General features: G+C 38.9%; 1 protein-coding gene across 6 annotated transcripts in view; it reads left to right on the plus strand.

Moving 5' to 3' along the window:
• LOC134210815 (la-related protein Larp4B) overlaps window positions 1-24,656 on the plus strand; it is a 121,690-nt gene that overhangs the window by 32,894 nt on the left and 64,140 nt on the right. The window contains exons 1-3 of one of the 6 annotated variants that reach the window (XM_062687115.1): window positions 1,843-2,262; window positions 8,987-9,163; window positions 9,226-10,306. The exons of 1 other annotated variant lie outside the window; for it this stretch is intronic. In XM_062687115.1, coding sequence (XP_062543099.1) covers window positions 10,297-10,306 — 10 coding nt within the window. In that variant the 5' untranslated portion in view covers window positions 1,843-2,262; window positions 8,987-9,163; window positions 9,226-10,296. Of the gene's footprint in view, window positions 1-1,842; window positions 2,263-8,986; window positions 9,164-9,209; window positions 10,307-24,656 lie in introns of those variants that run through there. 4 more of the 6 variants (XM_062687118.1, XM_062687114.1, XM_062687117.1 and 1 more) reach the window with 4 other exon arrangements.

Raw genomic sequence — 24,656 nt, forward strand, 5'->3', positions numbered from 1 at the left:
CAAAGATACGACCGCAAATTGAATTACGTATAGTGCGAAAGTGGATATAAAATTTGATCATCTACATTTTTTTTTGGAAGTACGGGGTTGGACTTTTCGTATAATATCTACTAATAATAAGCACATAATTTCGATTCCTTTAAAGTTAATTGCCTATATTCCGGGTATTAAGCCACTCTGCATATATTTTACGACTTGTAATTGGCGAATAAAGGTTGCATGAAGAAGAAGAAGCCGGAAAATGATACTTGAAAAAAAAAAGAAGATTTCTCGAGATTCCTTCTAGGAATTTTTTTTAAAAATTGGTCCAGAGGTGCAGAATTACCACAAGAATCGAGCCCTGTATTTGGTTTTGATGGACATTTTTATTTTATAATAACGGTCTACCAGCGCACCGTGTAGAGGGTTGTATCAAAGATACGACCGCAAATTGAATTACGTATAGTGCGAAAGTGGATACAAAATTTGATCATCAACATTTTTTTTTGGAAGTACGGGGTTGGACTTTTCGTATAATATCTACTAATAATAAACACATAATTTCGATTCTTTTAAAGTTAATTGCCTATATTCCGGGTATTTAGCCACCCGGTGTAGAAATTAATTACTATGTCTGAAACTCGATTATGCATATGCACAACATGTGATGGATTTAGTTCGGTAAAGGTATTAGAGGGCAGAGCGTTAATGAATAAAGCTTTCAATGAATGATTAAATTTGTTATGTTAATCATGTTATTTTGTTAATTCAACTTTATGATTAAAGATTATGAATAATAATTTATTCGTTTTTGACAATGATTAATGATTATAATTAACGATTAAATTAATTTTTGACAATGATTAATGAATATAACGTTTGGAGTGTGATTAATGATTACCGATCGTGATTAAAAGTTGACACATATGATTAATGATTAATGATTAACGATCGATATGATTAATGATTAATGATTATGAATAATCATAATTAATAATATGCATAGTGCTCAATAAACAAACAATTCTTTCAAATCGGGTTATCAAAAGGTATAAAAATTATATGATTATGATTAAAGATTAATGAATAAAAGCGATGTATGCAATGATTAATTTTTTTTTCTTCTTTATTAAAGAGGCTTTCAACTCTTGGCTAGTTCACCTCTGAAATGATTAAAATTGATGATTATTCAATAAACTCAAAACAAATGATTATGATTAGTGATTAATGATTAAATGTAAAATTCTATTTTTAACGATTAGTGATTAATGATTAAATCGTATTTTTTGTATGATTATGATTAACAAATAATGATTAAATAACCCATTATTCATTAATCATGATTAAATCTATGATTAATCACTAATGCTCTGTTGGAGGGTAATCACACTCCTTTCGGTGCGATTTGATTCCTCGATACTATCAAAAATGTTGTGCATATAGAAAATCGAGTTTCAGACATAGACATCATTCCGATTTTGAATTTTATTTTGTGATATTGCACTCCATACAACAGTCTAAGAAAAGTCCAATCTCGCACTGATAACCGTTTTAATCAATTGCTTCTAGAATTTTTGAAAAAAGTTGCAAAAATTTGTCTGTATGTTTTCTTATGCAATTATTTTCAAAAAAATATAATCTTTCTGCTTCTTTTTCTTCATGCAACCTTTATTCGCCAAAAGAATAGGTATAATTTCAATTTCCTTCATCAAAATTTGAAAAATTCCATTTTTCATGTTATAATTTGTGTTTTGTGATTTATATAAATCATCGGTAACACTGGCCGGCTAGTCGTTTTGCATGATGCCGTGGCCGTGCATGAGTGAGTGCACCGAGGTAAAAGTCATTCCGCTGTCCTGTTCGAAACAGCGAGTGAGTGTTCTGCGCGCGGCCATTTTGGTGATTTTTGTCTCGTCGTGTGGTGATTTCGAAGTCCAGGCAGTTCGTTCAGGCCAACTAGCAGCAAGTAGCAGCTAAAATCGAAATTTCCTATCGGTGCAAGTGCGGTGAACCTATTTCAGTGGACATTAGCGACTTCCGGTGGCCGCGGCGGATACAGTGCGGGTGTTATCCGATCGATTCCGGATCGCGACGCGAAGTGCTGGCTATTTTTTTCTCCGCTCGGTGAGTAAAGTTCGAGAAGGAGGACATCTTTCTTCGAGCCGACGTCGCGTAAAAGAGCAGATTTTCTTACGTTGATATTTTCGATTTTCTTCGCGCATCCCGTGACAGTGCAAAATAGGACACTCAGTGCTAGAAGATAAGTGAAAATCTTCCGAGAAGGTAAAGAAAATGGAAAACCGGAAAAATCTTCCGGATGTGACATATCGTATCGAAAGGGGGTTGGCGAAAAAGTTGGCTGGCTGCTGAAAACGTGCCTCCCCACAGTTTTGGAAAGTGGTGTCCGGGAATCCGAATCCCATGAACGGACGGTGGAACTGTGGTGTAATAAAGAAAGAACGTTTGCTAACAACAGAGCGAAAGGGACAGTGCTAAGTTTTGACATATGGCTACAAGTGTGTTGGTTGCGCGCTGGTGAAGGTCGCTCATGAATACATGCATTAATTGAGCGCCCGTGAGTGGATGGATTGGTAAAAATGAGAGAAAATGCGTCCAGTGCTGCCAGTAAGCATGTTTTTGTTTTGTGTTCGGTTTGAGTTTATAATTAAAAAAAATATTTACGATTGGTGGAAATTTGTTTAAGCAAACAATTTATCATTGTATTAATGTTATTAAAATTAAAAAGCGACAAAAATATATGAAGGTAACACAGTTTATTAAGGTAGGGAAGATCTCCCAGTGCCGGACACATAAGCCATATAACAAAAAAATCACTTTATTCGGATTATGTTTACTTGTATACCATATACACAAAAAATGATCATTTATGATTCAGTTTTTCGACGATGTATTTCGATGATGAAATTTAGTGAATATTTTCACTGTTCACTGCAAATATGACCAAGTTGCTTTAATATGAGTAAAGACATTATTCATTGCTTGTTTGACTCTCCAGCTAAATTATTTACATCCTACTCCAGATTCCACCGGTTTTCAAAGACATTTTCTATTTTTTCTGATTATTCCTATGGCTTTCCGATAGCTTAGAAAGAAGAAACATTTGAGTTGAAGTAAGTTTAACAAAACAGGTGTAAATAATTACGTTTTGAACAAATGAAAAATCTTACTGCCCGGACCCGGACAGCTACCGGATACAGAAATCTATTTTGGACCACAATTACATTAAAAATCTAACAAATCATGATTGTTATTCAAATATAGCTAATATGGACCATCTCCACGTGATCAGAATGCATTCGATTAATTTTATTATTGTTGATTCATACTTTCTTTTTTATCTTTATTTTTGTGATTTTTTAAGCTCATTACATTCAGAACTTTCAAACCTTCTAAAGTAAAGCGAAAAAAAACCTTCTAAAGTAAAGCGAAAAATAAAGTAAAGCGAAAAGATGGCGAGTTCGATTCTCGGTTGCGTCTAGAATGTTTCCTGGTGGGAAACATTCTCGACTCCATGGGCATATAGAGTCCTATAAGAAGAGTAACGTCATGTGTTACGTTTGACAGGTCTCCTGCTCGTTTGGAACGCGCATTTGTATGGAAATGACAGACGATTCTGTTCCAATTCTGACACTTGACGACACTGTTATTATAGTCACTGTATGGGCATAGTGTATCCATTGTACATGCCACACAAGATACATACTCATGGCGGGCATAGATAAGATTCAATAATTAATATCTGAAGAAATGCTAATAGTTGAAAAGCAGGCCAAGTTTTAGTTGGAATGTAGTGCCATTGAAGAAGAAGGAGACGGTGGATAAAACCTCTACAAGTGTCGTTTTGAGAAATGTCTATTATTGAGAGGTGTCCGGCGCTGGGGGTTCTCTCCATATATGTACGACGAAATTTTTTCATGGCCGGTCGCAATGCTGTTGGGTTTTGTATGGCGTGTTTGGAAATCAAACTAGAACTGAAACTAGCAGTTCGCAACGCAGAGTTGCAGTTTTATTTTTCGAGCACTTTTTGAAACTGATTTGTAACTGCTCGACTGGTTTGTTGCAAATAAAACCTGATTTGAAACTTGAATGAAACTGAGTTTCAAATTTATTTAATTGTGTTTGTTTGTTTGAGATGATTGACAAACTCATTGTTGTTCGTATGCGAGGTAAAAACTACCGCGAAAAATGTTAGTTTGTATAATTTTTATTTTATGAAAAAATAAAACCAAGTTGCATTTCGTTAACAACTCTGCGTTGCGGGCACCAAGTTGTAGTTCTATTTTGACAGTTATAAATTTTATAACATCAAGCAGTACCAAACTGAAACTGCAACTTCAGCATTGGGACCGGCCTAAGAGTCTTAAAATGGGGAAAAATCGCATTATTTCAGTTCATTCAAAGTTAATTGCCTATTTAGCAAACCGGAGTGGAAATTAATTACTCTGTTCGGAAAAAGTATTGGACGATAACCACTCCCTTCGGAGTGGTACGAAACCAGTACGCTAGACAGGTGTTTTCCCTAATAAGCTACGAAGGACCTCCGTCGTCCTCCGCAGCTTAGCGAGTACTGATGAAACCAAATTCCCAGCACCAGGCTAGTTATGTAAAACATTTACGATTTATCTGGCCTAATTTTATGCACAGATCAAATCAGGACAGTTCGCCGAAAAAAGGTACGATATTTTTAACTAATCTTCCTTACCGCATACTGTATGTGTGAAAGTCTCGTACCAGCTGTGTCACAGCAATTATTGTTTTGGTTCGTAGGCAGCACAAACAGCATAGAATGATGTAGCTCAAAGCCATAGAAGACTGATAGCTTCCAACTCGTTTTTCTGCTAATCATTTGCGGTAAGCAGGGAAGCGGCCTTGGTAGTCATATGGCTACTGCTTCTGCCTCATACGCAGGAGGTCGTGGGTTCAATCCCAGGTCCGTTCCATTCTCCTACTTTGTATCTTTCTCTTTATTTCTCATGTTCTAGCAATCGCTAGAACTGGAAATGGACTTCCATACCGTTTCCATTACTATTCCTATACCTTCAACTTGAGTATTCTAACAGTAATCTGCTAGAATTGGAAATGAACTATAGAGCTCGTTTCCTACATCCAATTAGAAATTCCATCAGTTACCTTCTCCTATCTATCACATTGGCAGCTCGTTAACCAAGACGGACCTCTGCCTCTCCAACCTAACCCAGAAATTCCAACAAATTCCGCATGAACTCGTGGCAAGTGCAGAGGTATATTCGGCTTGCAGTGGGCGAGTGATTGCATCATCATTTCCTCCCCCTTCCCTACATTGACTTGCATTCTGACGTGGCAGGCGCCAGTATGAGCTAACAAATGAGATCACCAGTACTTGTACATTGAAGATGTGTGCTAGTCCCAAGCAAACATCTGTTGGTTCCCTGTACAAGAACAGCTGATCTGGTCATAATGGAGTAGCAACTACGAGCAGTCAATCAAGCTCAAGCTAATCATTTGCGGTAAGCAGGGATATTGAATTCAGATATAAATGAAAAAATCTTACTTATCATCTCTGTATAGACTACTTACATGCAGGGATTGAACTTATCATTTCATTATCATTTAGTATTCAGCCAATAACTCATTCCAGAAGCGGAATTCCAAAAAGTGTTGTATGGCGGACTTCTAGCGCTGCTTCCCCTCTACAACTTTGTCTAAGGGTACATTACTATATGTCTAATATTAACAGCGTGAAACGCTAAGAACACTTAATATACTAAATGATAATAAGTGTTATTATCATTTAGTATATAAAATGATACTAGCGTTTCCCGCGGTGAATATTGGACATAGAGTAATGTACCCTTAGACAAAGTTGTAGAGGGGAATAAGCGCTAGAAGTCTGCCATACAACACTTTTCGTAATTCCGCCTCTGGAATGAGTTATTGGCTGAATACTAAATGATAATGAAATGATAAGTTCAATCCCTGCTTACATGTAGCATGCAGTAAGACACATTTTTCGCAAATTGATACAAAAATGAACGGATTCATCATCCTGAACTGGAAAAAAAATTGGACACAGGAATAAGCAAACACAAGAATGACGTAAAGCGATAGGACAATCGTACGGGATTAACACAACATACGCATAAGTCGAGTCAAGTACAAGACACTGAAGACGACCACACAGTTGTGGTCGAAATACGTATCTGCAAAGATAACGAAAATTAACTAGTGGAATTAAATGGACAGTACTTAATTCGTCTTAGACGGTTTACAACATACGCTGTTTGACAGGCACAATTTTAACTTCGACAAAACTTAAAATAATTGAACGCATCGACTACCAGGACAGCAGGATGACGGCGGAGATATTCCATATCAAGTTGGCGGGAGACACAACACGATCAAGCACCAGCGACAGTGTGGAATGTTTAATACTGACTACAATGCGTTAGTGGTTAAGCTACGAAATTTGACGAATGACGACGAAGTGAGAAAGATAAACGACAAACACCATAGCTGCAACTCCACTTGCCAGTGGTAACTAACTGGTAAGCACCCAGCAGAAAGCGAGGTGGTAATCGTTGCGGTGATCGATATGTGAGTTGTGGTGGGAAAAAAGTGTTTTGTTCAAATGTGAAGTTTTGTTCCAAATGATTGTAAACTAATTTATGTTTATTTTTCTTTGTTAAATTTTTGAATTTAAAAAAATAAAAAAGCGTCCGAAGATGGTCGAGGTAAAGCAGTAGATCGAAACGTCAAGCAGAATAAATTGTGTTTATTTTTTGTTCACCGTGAAAAATAAGGGATGATTTAGTACATAATAAATTCCTTTAAAATTGCTACATATGAGAGGGGTACCGAAACTTATGAAATATTTTAAATTGCTCTACACAGCTGGGCGAACACAAATCTTGACTCCAACGATAAGGGCCGATGTCCACGTTGCGGTTTTTTAGCTGCGTGCACACCGCGTCCACGCAAGGTACCCAGCATCAATGGAGTAATGCACACTCCTACGTATGAACGGCTACATTTGATGCTGGGTACCTTGCGTGGACGTGGCGTGCACAGAGCTTGAAAAAACGCTACGTGGGCATCGGCCCTAAATCAACGACAACGAGGAGTTTTTTCCTAGCTTGTTGGTGGATGATGTTTTTCCCTAAGACGAGACCTGCAAAGACGCTGCTTCTTTCCTCTTGTTCTTCTTTTCATTACAGTTGACCATCGAGTTTCAACTGTTTCCTTGACTGTTTCACCTAAGCCCCCGGTGCACTCTTCTGAGCACAATAAAAGTTTATCCAATTCACGAATTATTTAATTCATTTTTATAAGGGTTTTTATACCGGGAACAAAACACACGTTTATAACTGATTATTAATAAGCTAAACTCCCTCCTTAGGGCCCTCCTTGGCCGTGCGGTAAGACGCGCGGCTACAAAGCAAGACCATGCTGAGGGTGGCTGGGTTCGATTCCCGGTGCCGGTCTAGGCAATTTTCGGATTGGAAATTGTCTCAACTTCCCTGGGCGTAAAAGTATCGTCGTGTTAGCCTCATGATATACGAATGCAAAAATGGTAATCTGGCTTAGAAACCTCACAGTTAATAACTGTGGAAGTGCTTAATGAACACTAAGCTGCGAGACGGCTCTGTCCCAGTGTGGGGATGTAATGCCAATAAGAAGAAGAAGAAATAAGCTAAACGGATGATTTGGAATACTCGTTAAAGTGAAAAAGTCTTCGTAAAACAAAAATCATGCGGAAAATTTTATTTGAGATACCAATACTTTCACACAAAAAGCTGCTGGCTGCACCTGACAGTTCGTAACAGTAGTTGACTGGCAGCAGCTGAAGTTAAATTTTTTCCTCTTTGCAAGTCCCGTCACAGGTTTTTCCTATTTTGTTTTGATCAGATATATCAAATTGTGAAAAGCTTCTTCAATTGCGAGAGATTTATTCTTCTACTATGACACTACATTTCAATATAAACTTGCTTGCTTTCCACTAGCTTTCCACTTTCCACTTTCTACTAGCATTTTTTTTTTGAATTGAGAATTCGAATTTTTAAGAGTTTTACAATAGATGCCTTCCACCACACAAATTTTTAACGCCATGCGTTATGTTAGTTGCAAGTCCATGCTGATTAAATGAAAGATGTACAGCATGTACAGGAATGGGATCAACCCAAAGATCAGCTTGTGTTTGAATCCTTTGCTTATAATTTAGAAACGACATTCATTCTAGTTGGGTTTCCAGCGAGCATAGCAAGCAAAGCCGTAGGATTGCCAATCCGGAGATGGCGTGTTGGATTCTCGGACCGGCAACACTCTCAATTCCCTGGGCATAAAAGTATCTATTGTAGTTGCCACACAAGATACATATTTACGCAATTGGCGGGCTATAGAAGCTTTGAATTATTAACTAAAAATGCTAAGCTAATAGAACAGATGTTGAAAGGTCAAGTTCCAGTTGAAAAGTAGAGGCAATGAAGAAAGAAGGATAAGAAAATTGATTATATTTGATAATGTTGAAACAATATTTCTTTATTATATATCTACAAATAGTGAGATGATTAAGGTCTAATATGCAAGATAATTGTATTAGCTTGGTAGACTGGCAGCACTGAGAATCGAGTGCAGAGTTACCTATCTTGCCACTGCAATGGATGATGCGTGTTCTCCGGTTCTGTCTGCTTGCTAACAGCTACGATTTCGTATGTGCTGCAGCAGTGGCGATGTGTAAAAATGCCAATTTAGTATTGTAGAGTGTATGGCATTGCAACGATGTGTGCGCGGGTTCGCTTTGGAGTGCCTTCCTAGTCGGGTTTTCCTTTCGTTGGCAACTCTTCTCTGGTGCGCCTCGAACCACTGGTAGCCAGCCGTCAGTTCAATTAGGTGATCAGCAGAAAAAAGTAACTTTTCGGTGCGAACTGTTGTCATTGGTAGATAAGACACATGGTTGATTATGGCAGAACATGGCCAGTGCAGTGTTAAGAACGAATTTATTTATCATTAGCAGTGAAATTCTTGACCAACAGCGTGCAATCAATGTGTTGTTTTCGTGTTTATAAGGCAACTGACTTCATTGTCTAAGATGGATTACCGAATAGCATAGTAGAAAAAATCCGACGAACTTAATTCGGAAGACATATTGGATCGTGCAAGCAGTGCCTGTCTGAGTTTCTGATTGATGGTGATTACTCATTGATTTATTTGAAATGCACATATAATAATTTTAGTTTGATGGATTTACAGAAATTTTACTGAAAAAACAGGGAAAAAGCTGTCGTCAGCTTCTGGAAAATAATTTTCTCGATTGAGCAACCAGTTCTATAACTGCAGAGTGGTTGTAGAAAAAAGTTGGAATATAAAACGAGAGTGGTAAAAAGAGAAGTCCTATCGTAAGTGCAAAATAAGTCGAAAGTGACAACGAAGAAGCAGTCAGTGAGAAAAGAACGGAGAAAAATAGACACCGAGTGCTGAACATAAAAAAATACAGAAGAGAAGATATAAATAACAACAACAAAACATACGACGAAAGGAGCAAAACGAATCGAGTAATAAGTTTGTGAGTGAATGAGCGATATTGGTCGCCAGTACCAATACTTACGCAGATAAACGTCAATCTTTGCGAAGGTTGATACTCATACCTAGATACTAAGTGTGCAAGCCACAGAAATTAGAAAAAAACATACACAGGGCGAACGATACGTCGCAAGTGTCAGTGTGGGCTCTCAAGCGTTTATGATTTCGAAGTAGTTTTTTGTTACGTGCACCAGTCGAAGAAAAAGGCGAATATAAATAATAACAAGTGGCACAAGAAAGGATAAGAAGTCAAGTGATAATAACGTAATCAGTGATTTTCATTTTTGTTGTTTCGTCTAAAATATTCCTTTCGTTGTTCGGTCGTTTGATTTCTACACTTGAGTGACGGGGCGCAAGTGAAAATTGTTCGTCTCCATACATTGAAATAGCAGCTAGTGTCAAGCCATTCTAGCGTGATACACAATCGCAGACCGTACTGTCAAGAACTCTTATGTGTATGTCGAGTAGACTGGCTCTTAGTGGCAAACGGCTGCAAGTTTTCTACTACTTCGCACACATGTAAAAAGGCCCCCGGTGGAGCGAGACACGTCTGGCTAACTGGACCCAGCCCAGAAAGCGCTCGTCTCCTCGTCCGGCGTAATCTGTGCTCCCCTTGCTAAAACTCTGCGAGTGGAAGGAAGACACGGCTTCTTTCGTACGCAGAACTGCCGTTTCTCCCACGTGAGAAGCGCCCCATCGAAGGGATCGGAGGATCGTCACATCGGATACGTTGCTCGGGAGATGGATACTGGTAAGATATTCTGGGGATAATCATCCTAGTTGGTATTTGGGGAAATTTAGTCGATTATTCAATCAATCAACAGACACAGTCTTTGTGGTCGTGGAATGAAAAGCGAGATGCACAACTGACGAGAGCTGTCAAAAAAAATGGAAAATCATTCTGACATAACAATTTTTTATTATTATTTGGTGGCGTTTTCTAAATAACTTTTTACGCATCTAAAATACTAACTTGAGTGCCGGTTATAGGATAATTACCATAAGCAATAAATCTAGAAATAGAAGATATTATTTATCGTTTACTTTTTTTCTGGATACGCATTATTGCACCAAGATCTTCATTTGAAATTCAGTTGCATGAAGAAACGGAAATGAGAACAATTGCAACACTAATTCTGTTAAATATATTTTACTTTTTGAAATCTCCATGCAGAGTGTTGTTAAAAATCAATCATACAAAAACGTACGGATCCTACTCCTGGCCTCCTCTATCTTTATCATAACGAATTAATTGGGCAATACGTGTTGATTTGGTATTCCGTGAATCAGCGCAACAATAAAAATAGTACCCCGCAGTTTGGAAATGGCGGAAGATATTCGACAATGACAATATGATGATCTTGTTTCAACTATTCAGCCAGCGTCGCGGGTTCGTGTCCACCACGTGTTACATAAGATGAATAACGGGCTTGGCTATGGCTACCGAATATGGCTACCGGTTCTGCTTCATATGCAGGAGGTCGTGGGTTCAACTCAGGCCCGTTCCACTCTTCCACTTTATTCCTTTCCCTATATTTCTAATTTTCCAGCAATCGCTAGAACTAGAAGTGGATTCCATACCGTTTCCATTTTCTATCCTATACCTTCAACTTATTTCTTTCTCCTGTCTGTTCAAATATGAAAATAAACGGAAAAAGTTTGCTGCTGCCATGCGCTCAGCGTGAGGCTTTGCGTATCTTGCACTCTTACATCCTTTACTTTCCGAAATACTTTCCAAAGGTGACTTACATAATAATTCTGCCGAATCTCATTTCAATCGGTTTCCAAAATTGCGTGTTTCCGATGATAGACCTCTATGGTGAGTATTGCCCCCGTAACGCTGGGTAGACACCTTTGCGTGGTGTGTTACGGTGTAAGATCTACCACGGTCACATTGTCAGCTACAGGCAAATCCGGACCCAACGAATACCTTCCCCAATATCCAACTCCGTGGTACTTATGAGAGTGTCGCTGAGGCGGGGGTCTCTCGTTAAGTAAGTACTACACCAACATTTCCTTCTCCTCCAAAGTTACGGTGAAGATGGGCGTGGCCATGAGTAGTAATCCTCATGCTTTTGTGATTTTTATCCTAGATAGATTGAAATCAAGGACTACATCCACCTTGATTTCTGATAGCAATCTGCATAAGGATTTCAAAAGAAAAACATGAGTATCACTAGTGTCCAATCTACGAAGTACACCGTAACTATGCTATGCTATGCATAGACCTCTATGGTGAGTATTGTAACGCCGATTTTCTTTGGAGAGAATGGCGGGGAACTTCATTCCATTGAACGGATGTTTTGCTGCTCCTATCCGACCCTCTACTTTCATTACGCCTGCTTCATCCAGGAATGGCGTTAATTGACAGAGCATACTTTTCTTATCAATGCCCGTCATATTAGCGCTCATCACCTCGCGATTGTGGGATTTCTGCCGAATAGGCCCGTTGCTGAGACATTCTGATAAGCGTCTTCCTGGGTGAGGTATCATGGCTTCATCCCATCGTTATAGTTTAGAGGTCGTTTAGATGCGCTTTGAATCAGCTTGGTTGATCTTTGGCTTGATGTGCGTATCCTTTGGACTGGTGCTCTTCGATCTGTCAGTCAAGGCACACCAGTCTCTTCAATGCCATACCATGGCTATCTGGCAACTCAATTTTATTGAACCTCTGCAACAATCCGGTCTCTAACTAATCACCAACTGGTATAGTGGGACGTTGTAGACTTTGTAAATCTCTCCTGCCTTTAGCCGAAACCAGGGGTGACATTGTGCATCTCGAATCGAATCACTCGATTCGTAAGTTTTCGGATTCGTTTCGAAAAAATTGCGGCATTATGTATTTCGTTCGACTTCATTCAGTCGTAGTACAAGATTTCGAATGGTGCTGTACTAGTTCAATCGAGTATGTTCTGTCAAACGAAATGTAAACAGAGAGAATAAGAGATAGTTGTCTCCGTGTTTAGTATGCCGCCCGCTGGAGAGACAACCTTCAGCGCATGGCGAATGTGAGTAAACAGAGAGAATAAGAGTAATTTCATCTGCGTGCAGCATGTTGCCTGTTGGAAAGGCATCCTTCAGGGCATGAATTGGCAGTTAATTTATAAACAAGCAAATTGTGCTCAATGACTTTAAAAAGCAATATTATTTATTGAGCAGTTGCAACCGATTAAAACATTATGCCGATACGACATGTTTTGTAAATTGAGATATTGTTACGACACAAATTATAAATTTTATGTTTAATCGATGTGTATGCCACAGATCCAATTTTGAGCTAAATAATTTAAAGCTAAAGAAGGATTCAATAATAAATTACTTTGATGTTTCCATGAGTTTTAGTTAAATGCACTTGGGTCATCTCATGTGAAATTTTTTTATTTACCTCTTCTATTTTTACGTAGATTTTTTAATATACACTTTTTTACGCAAATTTTCCTCATATATTTTTCACGCGATTTATCGAAATCATAAAAAAATACGTGAAAACTTCAAAAAACCGATTTTAGTTGAAGTCGTTTTTACGCGGATTTCGGAATAATTAGAGATTGCATATTGTCTGGAAACTATAAAAGTAGACATTCTTTTCCTCAAGAGACAATAATAAAACATTTATTCTCTTCCCGTAGAGAAATAATAACAAATATAATTAAAAACTTTCAGCAAGAAATAACTCTCGAACAACATTCGAAAGCTATAAAGGTGACGAGTGTTTTTCATTCGACTTGAGTCGTTTTTCAGTGTGCTATCGAGTTTCCATAATGCCAAAACATCTCGTTATTCTGGTACCTCCTCAAGCATACTCGAACGATGAGTCGTTTTCGAGATCGAATCGAAACCCGTAATGCCAAACATGTTCGACTCGATAGAATTACGTTCGAATCGAGATGCACAATGCCACCCCAGGTCGATCACTAGTTTGTACCCAACTTCTCTAATAGAAAAATATTCCTTTATGTTCTCGAGCAATTCTCGATCGTATTCACAAGTATGGAAGCTAGCAAGCCGAGTTTATCGATCCAACCTTCTTTCACTGTCGCAGATTGTTCACACCAATCAACAACTTAGTAACTTTTTACGTTCTCATATTCCCGAGGACAGCTGACAGACCAAGTTTCATCACCGTGATCCACAGTTTGGGAACCTCTGATCTAGGGTATCCAACCATGGTTTGAATCAATATCAAATGGCAGGTATCAGATGAGTCGTCAAAACAAAGTTGATTTATTTCATTTTAGAGACTCGTTACAACTGCGAACTCCAATTTAATATGGAAGCTTAGTTCATTAACTTTCTAAAACAGCCTGGGTTTACATATACATGCTTAGTTTCATTTAAAAACCTAATAACTAGGGGAAAAGACGGCTTTGGCAGGTTTTGTTCTATTATTGGCAGGGGGTTTTTGTCGACCGAATTTTATGAAATTTGGCCACAATATTCTTTGATATGCAAAGAATGTTTAGGCCAAATTTGAGCATAATCAGTTGTAAAAAACCCCCCTGACAATAATAGAACAAAACCTGCCAAAGCCGTCATTTCCCCTACCAGGGTTTGAATCCAAACGAGAATGAAAAAATCTCTCACTTATCATGTCTGTATACAGTCTCGATAGGAAGCATACCGTTAGAGACGTTTTTTTTGGTAGATGTTACGATAATGAACTGTTTCGGGGGCTACAACCCGTGATAAATTTATTTTAATTAGCCCCAATTGAGGGGGGCACCGGTTCTGATGATGCATTTCAACTTTTTTTTTACACAGCTGTGCGGAAAAAATATGGTCCCGAACATAAAATGAGCGAAAACAAAGCGTTTTATCAACCGTATGTTTTTTATACAAACAATTTTCATTTTTTATTTGCTAAAATATTACATGAAGATACACATTTTTCTTATATTTATATTGTGACATGTGTTTTTTTTTTTTCAAAATTGAGGCCACGAAATTTCGAAATAAACAGTGGAACAGAACCCAATTTTAATCATCTTTGAGATGCATTGATAAAATTTCGGCAAAAAATCTTGTTTTATTTTTAAAAATTAAAATGTTTACTCAAGTGCATGGTATGCATCGGCCAAAAGTTTGGGTTCACCCTTTTTTTCCAGTTTAAATTTAGGCAAAATATACATTGAAGAAAGTTAGTTTCCAAACAACGCCAAGAACTGTACTTCAGACAATATTTGGCTAAAATTGAATTAAATCTCATATCCGGAGAGTGAACCCCAACTTATTTTACCATATAGCGGATGAACCCAAACTTTTGGCCGATGCATATCATGCACTTGAGTAAACATTTTAATTTTTTAAAATAAAACAAGATTTTTTCGCCGAAATTTGATCAATGCATTTCAAAGATGATTAAAATTGGGTTCCGTTCCACTGTTTATTTCGAAATTTTGTGGGGTCAATTTTGAGAAAAATCCACATATTATTACAATATAAATATAAGAAAAATGTGTATCTTTATGTAATCTTGCTATGCGAGCAGGGTTATTCGATAATTATTGAAATGCCACTTTTAAGTTAAATTCTCCAAATAAGGCAGACACTGAGAGAGATTGACGCTGTCAGTGTCGCCAAAATTATTTAATCATTATGCAGTTTACAATTGTTTTAGAATTTGCCGTAAACGTAGAACAAAAGGAATTGGCAACAATAAATTTATCACTCATGCAGTGGTTCGGCGAGAGAACATCAGAAGCGCTGACCAATCACGCAATGAGGAGATCAAAATGAACAAACTCCAGCAGGTTTTGGAAAATGAAAACATGAGCGTTTCTAGAACAACATTAGAAAATATCGTGAGAGGATTTCTGTACAAGGTTTCCCCACAATCTTTGGAAATGATTTGAGTAATAACAGTGGTGCTGGTGTAAATAAGCCAAAAAAATAGATAAAACAAAGAAGGAATTCCTCCGGAAATTCCTCCAGGAATTCCTTCGTAAGTTCCTCCAGGAATTTCCTCGGAAGTTCCTCCAGGAATTCCTTCAGAAGTTCCTCCAGAAATTGCTCTGGAAGTTCCTCCGGGAATTCCTCCAGGAGTTCCTGGAGGAACTTCCGGAGAAATTCTTTGAGGAACTTCCGGATGAATTCATGGAGGAATAGATGGAGGAACTACCGGAGGAATTCATGGAGGAATAGATGGAGGAACTACCGGAGGAATTCCTGGAGAAGCTTCCGGAGAAATTCCTGGAGGAACTTCCTGAGGAATTCCTGGAGGAACTTCCGAAGGAATTCCTGGAGGAACTTTCGGAGGAATTCCTGGAGGAATTTCCGGAAGAATTCCTGGAGGAATTGCTGGAAAAACTTCCGGAGTTATTCCTGGAGGAACTTCTGGACGAATTTCTGGAAGAACTTCCGTAGGAATTCCTGGAGGAACTTCCGGAGGAATTCCTGGAGGAACTTCCGGAGGAATTCCTGGAGGAACTTCCGGAGGAATTCCTGGAGGAACTTCCGGAGGAATTCCTGGAGGAGCTTCCGAAGGAATTCCTGGAGGAACTTCCTGAGGAATTCCTGGACGAACTTCCGGAGGAATTCCTGGAGGGTATTCTGGAGGAATTCCTGGAGGAATTTCCGGAGGAATTCATGGACGAACTTCCGGAGGAATTCCTGGAGGAACGTGCTCCTTGGTTAATTACCATACCGCCACCGTTGTCTGCCATATCGCCATTCAGGTGCTCTTCGTAGTGCTGCCGCCACCTTTGGATCACCTCACGCTCGTTTGTAAGAAGGTTCCCGTTCATGTCCTTACACATATCGGGCTGTGACACGTGGCCCTTATGTGAACGGTTCAACTTCTCATAGAACTTTCGTGCGTTATTAGCGCGGTACAGTTCCTCCGTCTCTTCACGGTCTCGATCTTCCTGCTGGCGCTTTTTCCTCCGAAAAATCGAGTTTTGCCTGTTCCCCGCCCGTTTGTATCGTGCCTCGTTCGCCCTCGTGCGGTGCTGTCGCCCATGCTGCATTCTTCTCCTCAACTAAGGCCGATGACATACTGACGCGTGTGCGTGCGCGAACGCGTCCAAGACAAAAGAAATCCTCTTGCTGCTATTCTGCTTCACTAGTGCTTCGACGCGTTCGCGCACGCAGACGCGTCAGTATGTCATCGTCCTAACTGCTTACCTTCGCCGTCATACCAGTCGTTTCTTTGATCCGGATCCGTGCCTAGTGCACCTGGCTCATACATTGTGTGACGTCACATTCGGAGCTACTTGTATGCTTGTTGTTGTTACTTGTATGTTCAGTGTTTTCTGGTGCAATTCTGGAGAGATGGCCGATCTGCCTGTAGCCATCTCTCGAGGCTGATGTAGCTTCTTGGTGTCGGATTTGGTAGATGGCAGCCGTTCTTTGGCCTAGGATGACGCTGCGTTGTCAAAACCAACGGGCACTCACCAAATCTTCATGAATATCACCTCCGTGGACTGCACTCTCGCTATATTAGAAAAAATGTACAAAAGAAAAAGCCCCTCTTGGCGTGGACCTGGACACACTGAATTAGCACCCTGCGACGCCACTTCCTAACCTCTAATCTGTTCACTCGATATTTACTTTTTTCTATATTTGTCTTCTAATTGTGATATTTTAACTATAATTTTAAATATTACATTAATTTTGGTTTTGGTTGGTTGGCTTCTTTCGAGGATCACTTGTATTAAAATAAAACGAAACCCTTCTTTTTCGCTTCTTTTATATACTTTTTGAGCATAAATTATGATATATGATATTATGTTTGCCCATCCTGTTGCATTGAGCACCCCCTATGGGCCAGCTTTAGCATGAAACAGGGCTGTGCGCCATCTTGTTAACATAAACATGGGATTGGAGATTCCGTGATAGTAATTTATATCCCGAACACGAGCCGATAACTGTTCGAGTGTGTTTATCCTTGATGCTCAAGAAGGTTTATCATTGATCGCAAAATTTGAGTGGCTTTGCAGAACATACTTCGTTAATGTTTCATGTGTTGATGACTCAACGACTCAACAGCATCATGGAGTTGGGATTTGAAGAATGGTTCTTCTTCTTCAATGGCTCTACATTACAACTAGAACTTGGCCTGCTTTTCAACTTAGTATTCTATTAGCATTTCCTCAGTTATTAATAGAAAGCATTTCAATGCATTGCATGAGTATGTATCTTGCATGGCAAGTACAATGGATACACTATGCCCAAGGTGTCGAGAATGTTTCCAATCCGAAAACATCCTAGACCATACCGAGAATCGAATTCGCCATCTCCGGATTGGTACTCGCAAGGCTACTGGAGACCAATGGTGAAGAATGGTGTTCCTTGGTTTAAGATAGCCATAAGCTACCTATTCGAAATTTGAGCGGCAGTTCTTTAGAATGAATCAAAACATGTTTTGTAAATCTCGAGCAACATACGATTAAACTGAAAAGCCAACAATGTTGAACCGAGAAAAATGAGGTTCTAGTTTTCTATGACTAATTTAATTAATTGATTGAAGTAAAAATATGTCAATTCTATACGTAAATGGTTATATTATAACACCAAATTTAGACTAATTGAAAAACCATTCAAAATCCACAAAATTTCGGCTAAACCAAAAATCGCGCCGTTTACTCGCATTACTGTTAACACGTCTGGTTTTTAAGGGCGATGACATACTGACGCGTCGAGCGATGCGGAACGCGTCCAAGCACTCGTAAAGCAGGATATCAAGATAAATTCTTGCTTAACTTTTCAAAAGGACCTAAGTAACATTTTTTCATGAGTTAATTTGAATAGCGCAATCAACAGAAAAACATGAAAGCTTTTGATTGCAGCACCCAAATTAATTCATGAAAAAAATGTTACTTAGGTCCTTTTGAAAAGTTAAGCGAGAATTCTTTTGACAAGGATGCCTTCGCGCACGCACACGCGTGAGTATGTCATCGGCCAAACCGTTTGCTCAAAGCTAGTAATATCATCAGATTTGTTTAGGTATGTAAGCCAGAGCAGTTTTGAAAACCTAGTAAAAATATACATTTTAAAATAACTTGCAGCTGGATTTTCTAAATAAACAATATAAAGTGAACGGCTTAAAAACCAAAGCAACACTCCGCATGGTAGTTAAACTGCCGCTAACCGCAAGTCGAGCACATCTGTATATGGAGCGGCAGTAAAGGCGCCAAACAAAGGACTTGAAAACCACTATGGTGCAAATGGTTCATGAGACGTTCACTCAAAATAGCAATAAATGTGTTTCTTAAGAGATATGAAAAACGGAGTTTTACCTAGCATGAAAAATCATTTACAAAGCAATCGTTTATGTTAGAAAATCCAAAATCATGGTTTTGGTTTATAAGCCGTAATCATATAGAAATAATTAATTCTTTATCGGCTCTATTAAGTAACATTTTTATATTGTTTACTTTTACACGTAGTCTTATTTCTAATTGAAGCGATATTCATTCCAAAATGTCGATTTCTATAGTGTATAATCCTTATTCTTGACATCACTCTGTCGTGTACTGTCTGGCGATCATCCATCGAACAAGAGACAACAATGACAAACCGCTCGCATATAAGCACTATTTACCGACACCTGCAGTTTCATCAGCTGATTGCTTGCCCGCTGCACCATGTACTTCACCATTGTTCGCCTTCGCCGTCATGTGATGGCATGAGTCATGCTGATGCAATTTCTACAACAATTTCGAATTTCTGTTCTCAGTTGCGATGAAGCCATTATAAAAAAAACTCACGTCAAATGAAATTGCTTCGAAACTAGTTAAAATGACCAAATTTTTCAACATTTGCATAACTTCGCGTGCACTTATTTAGTGAAAGTGGTAATATCCACAAGATAAAACTGCAAGCATTGATACTACTAGCGAACAGGGAACAAACAAAACGCTTGAATGTTTAATGATAGTGTAATTGTAGCTAAATATGTGACTGGCAATTACAAATGACACCTATCACATCGGCTTGGTTATCGCTGCTGTTAGGCACTGCTGCTACTTTGGTAGTGCTGCAGCAGCTGTGTGTATGGGATTTTAATTGCTGCTTAATTCACTTTTATTCGTTTTCATACTTCTATTGCTACGTCGTAAAAGCAACTTGTCGGACACATCTTCATTTCTTATGTGATTTTCGACGCTGCGGGCGTCATGACAGATGTCACTATGTTTCCACAGCAGGGGCATAGTGGCAGAATAACGCGTGAACAGACCGCCGTGAGCAGATTGATTAAAAACGTATTTAACTGGAAACGACCGGAAAAACATGATGGTCTCACAGTACCCTCATTCATTAGGTCCAAGAAGAAATTTTCAAATTTGTGGCAATCGTACACAGATGTTTGTGCCGGACGGAAGGCGTTGCAAGTGCGCACTCAAACATAAACACGTACTGTTAATTGGAGCAGAAACAGTTGAATTCCTGCTATCGCATCTTTCGTTCATTGTCTTGCAAAAGATTGCTAGTCACGTGGTGCCAAACACTTTATCGTTGAATGATCTAACCGAAACATATGAGCCAGGAATGTTTCAACTGCAATGACGAACGGTCCTCGATTTGTCTTTCTTCGATGATGCTGTCATGCTAGACTGTTTCGATGCAGAATATGAATGGCCAGATCGAGAGATGTGATCTGACTAATTCAAAACACATGCATTTTTTTGGAACCGTGGTTTTCGCAGATTGAGAACTACTGCCGACCGGCCAATGCAATTTTCCCGAGACATTTGGCAAACTTGCTGCGAAACGAAACAAGATGCTACTAGAGCACAAATTCAGCAGCACTAGAAGCGTACATTGACGTCGACAATGACGATTGACGCCTCGAAATCGAGTGATGGAGTGATCGAGTGATGGTAGGAGGACATAATCGCTCATGCATCAGGCAGGACAGAGCAACACAGCAGCGCGACTGTGTGGGGGTTCCGTTTTGTTGTTATTTTTAAAACAATGACACCGTCATCTTCCGATTGTCGCCGCACTGTCACTGGTGATAGATTTGCACCGTTTGTGCAATGCACAGTTTTACGATGTGTGATGTATAGTTTGTTACCGTTTTGTGAATACGCGTACAGCATGATGCCACCGACGTAATTAAGGGGGATCCACTATGATTCTGCGGATTTGAAAACGAACGTCGCACAACTGCTGTCGGCTGCCCACCGGCTGGCCGCTGCTGGGTTGAAGCGTTTGTGAGCCGTGAAATTGGATGAGATCGCGGATAATTAACTTAATTATTTACACAATCTGGGCAAGCATCTGTCATATTTACCGCCTATGTAGCTATATGCGAATTGATACTGGTTGCGAGCAATGTATTTCGGGAAGGGAATGCAAGCGATCAGGTTTTGGACCGGTAAGCAAGAAGAGACGAAGCAAGCTGTTCACATGTATTGGCAGTAGCACAAAAAACGCTTGCTTATATTTGTTTGTACGACTTATTGAAAATCTACTTTTCATGATTGACACTTCAGAGCATTGCTCGATTAGAAAACATTCGATGATTGCTTTTAATCGTTTAACCGTAGAGATGTTGAAAGTTGACCCCGCTTGCTATCCACGCAAATGTTGCATCATAATTTAGTAATATTAATCTATGTCAGATACAGGGGCGTCTCGTGAACTTTTTGTACACCTGTTCTACCAACCTGCTAAAAAATATGCATCAAGCTGAGTGGTTTCGAATGAAAGTTGTGTATTTAATCTAATATTTCAACCTTTTCTTGTACAACGTAACCAAACATTAGAAAAAAAAACTATTTAAATAGAAAGGATTTACAAAACAATAAACAGCTTATTAATCTCTTCTGTTCCAAAAATGTTTTAAATTAAGATGCACTTTAAAATTAAAACTCTCCTGAGTCGTCCGAAATTTAACTTGGTAACAGTTGACGATAACTGGATACTGCTCAGAATAGAGATCTTTCAAATCGGCTCTTTCCACCATTCGGGTGCACAGGAGCCATCGCCTCTAGCATTTGAAAACTCTTACATATTTTGTTGTTATGAAAGACATGTAATTAACCATTATTAGTATCATCATTTGAAGCGGCTCCAGTCCACTAAAATGTTTGCGAGTTATTGAGTTTTTCAAATTTTGTGAAAACTATGCCTTCTTCTCTAAGTTGGTTGATTTTGATTATTTAGAGAAAAAAACAGGAAATAATTCAATTTAATAATATTTTATAATAATCAAATTTTGATGTCTCTTTCGAAAACTCAAATATTATTTTAATATTGTTCTTGATGCTGAGTTGTTTATAATGCATAATCATCAGGAGAAAAAGAAAAACATACCGTTTCCAATCATCGAAGTATGAACGAAAGCGTGCACGGCATTTCGGCAAAGCACCCCGAAACTCCGACCGAGTCTAACTGGAGGTACGTCACGTCGTTGATTGTTCTCGCAGCGCGTCGAACGGGTTGGACTCCTGCGCAACATAGCAGAACTTGCATCCAAACGTGCCAGCTTCGCATTCGAAAGAGGATGATGTGAGGAAACGAAGAAAGCTGGCAACGCTCACGCTGGTTCACCGCGCGCGGTGAACGAGTGAGCATACCAAGAAGGAAATTATTTCAATACTATTGTCGCCATGAAAAGCAAGACTTTAAATTTGACTTCTGGCAGCGCTGCTGTTGGTTCTTTATCATGAATCGTACGGCTGGCAAAAGCTTTCTGTGTTGTGAAGTGGTGTGCTGTTATCCGTCGGAGAAACACATATTTAGGTGCAATGCGACTGTTACTGTACGCCAAGAATGTGGCGTTGAGTTGATCTGTCTACGCAATATTTTATTTGGTTAGATATTAAACCATCAATGGAAGTATTACGTGAAACTTTGTTTAAAAATTTTACTGGGTAATTATTTGCCCTAATAATTAAAGCTTAGAAATTAATTGTAAGGACATTAGTGTCCTACTTCTGAACTAAAAATGGTTACCTGTTCCATGAACAGGTAGAACGTATGGACGAGGCGCCTCTGGTCAGATATCAATTTATTCTGACAGACGATTCGCCGTAATTGTAAAAGGGCTTAATCTTCCATGTTCCAAAATTTACGATGTTTTTACAATTCTTATGTACTTTTATTGGTAAATATTTAATAAAATTTAATATTTAATCAGAATAAGCATTATGGTGGTTTAAAAACACTCATTTTTTTATGGGACGCCCTCCTATTCCGTTCTACTTGATGTCCTGGCGCTCTGGACAAAATGTCAGCCAAATACGTCAACGTTTGGGTGGTGCCAAACTTGTCGGAAGTTATTATAGAAAAATGTATGAAAAACTCCGAAGAACAGTGATTTGCGATTATATATCACTAATTACGATAAAAAGTTATGAATCTCATTTCAGTAAAATGCTTATATCTTTTCCGAGTAAACACTAATCTTCTTATTCCGTAATAAATTCCGCAAAACCTGAATGAGTATCAACGTTCTTTATTGCAAATGGTGCCATCTAACTGCAAATCCCTGTTTTTTTGATGTTTGCTCATACCTTTTCCCATATAAACTTTCAACGAGCTTAGCATCGCCCAAAAGTTGACCGACTTGGTGACGAGCTCGGTGGTCTAGTGACTACTGCTTCTGTCTTACAAGCAGGAGGTCGTGGGTTTAATCCCAGGTTCGTTCCTCTTAAAAAAAAAGTGGAATGGACTACATCACTTTGCTTGGTGAATCGATCTTCTGGGATTACACTCCACCATTCATCATCCAGAACGGTTCTAGTACACTTTTTCTGGTTGTCGCTGGAAATTTAACTTTTGCTCAAATACTTTATTCTAGTTATATAAAATATCCCGTTGTTCCGTTCATGGATTCTGACTACCGTTAGAGGCCAGCGCCGATTCAAAAATCGTCGACGGCGGCGTTTGTCATAATTTTGGTCGCCGAAGGCTTGGCGATTTATTTATTATATTCGTAACGTAAAGTTTTTTTTTTTCCGTTAATGAATCTTTTTATTTCGCCGGAAAAATCTAATGCACTATCTCAGGAGATTCTTACAAGTTTTTCGAATTATCAACAGGAAATGCTATAAAGTTTTCACCGGAATTTCTTTGAAATTTTCACGGGAAATTGTTTAGAAGTTTGTCCATGTCTTAGTTTGTCTTAGTTCTTTCCGTGTTTCACGTTCTACCACAACGATTCCTACTGTTATAACCTTCCACACAATCCCAAAACCTCCCGTGGCACCTATGAGAGGTCATAGAGTTCTCTGCATCTTTCTTAAGTAGGTGTCCAACAAACCATCCTTCCCCTTCCTAAGCATTCGCAAGGACGTGGCCAGGACAGACCTCGACTATTGGAAAGTGCATTGCTTCCATCTAAGAGATATTGATTAGTCCCAAATCAATATCTGTGGTAACGGATGAAAGTGATGCTACACCCAAAAAACAAATCTGACAATTATTGTATAAGTTCGTGGCATATGCAATTCTGTAAGCTTTTTATACAGAATATAATACAAATCTGTAAGATTTCAATACAACAATTGTATAAAAATCTTCCAAAAATTGTATATGCCACATTATTATACAGTTTCTGTTAGGTTCTTATGCAGAACTGTATTAAAATCTGCCATCCGCTGGTTGGGTGTACTCTCATACAATAGTCTTGGCTTGTACCACCTACGAATTTGTGCGAAATGCTTAATGCTAATGCTAATGCTAATTTTTTCGGAATTTCTTAGGATTTCTACGTGAAATTTTTTTATGTTGTCCATTAGTAAATCTTCGGAAATTCTACGAGAAAATTTTTAAAAGACGAAGGGTCGTTTCGTTGAAAATCATTCGGTGGAAAGTCGTTTGACCGAATAATACGTTAAGCCGAAAGGTATCTTGCCGAATTCCATTTGTACGATACGGTTATTATGTGGAAAACGGTTTGACGGTACGACCAAACTAGTCATTTGGCTGAAAAAGCCATATGTTCTAACAGGTCGTTTGGTCGAATAGGGCTTGTCGCAGGAAGGGCAATTTGGCCGAAAATGTTATTCGGCTGATCGGATTATATGGCGAAAAACGTCGACCCGTTCGGCCAAACGCCAATTTTAAACAAATGAGTTTGTCGGAGTAAACGTATTTTTCGGCCAAATTATCAGTTCGGCCGTATGATCTTCACCCGTACGTCGCTTTCA

The sequence above is a fragment of the Armigeres subalbatus genome, chromosome 2, assembly GCF_024139115.2.
Source record: "Armigeres subalbatus isolate Guangzhou_Male chromosome 2, GZ_Asu_2, whole genome shotgun sequence".
Taxonomy (NCBI): domain Eukaryota; kingdom Metazoa; phylum Arthropoda; class Insecta; order Diptera; family Culicidae; genus Armigeres; species Armigeres subalbatus.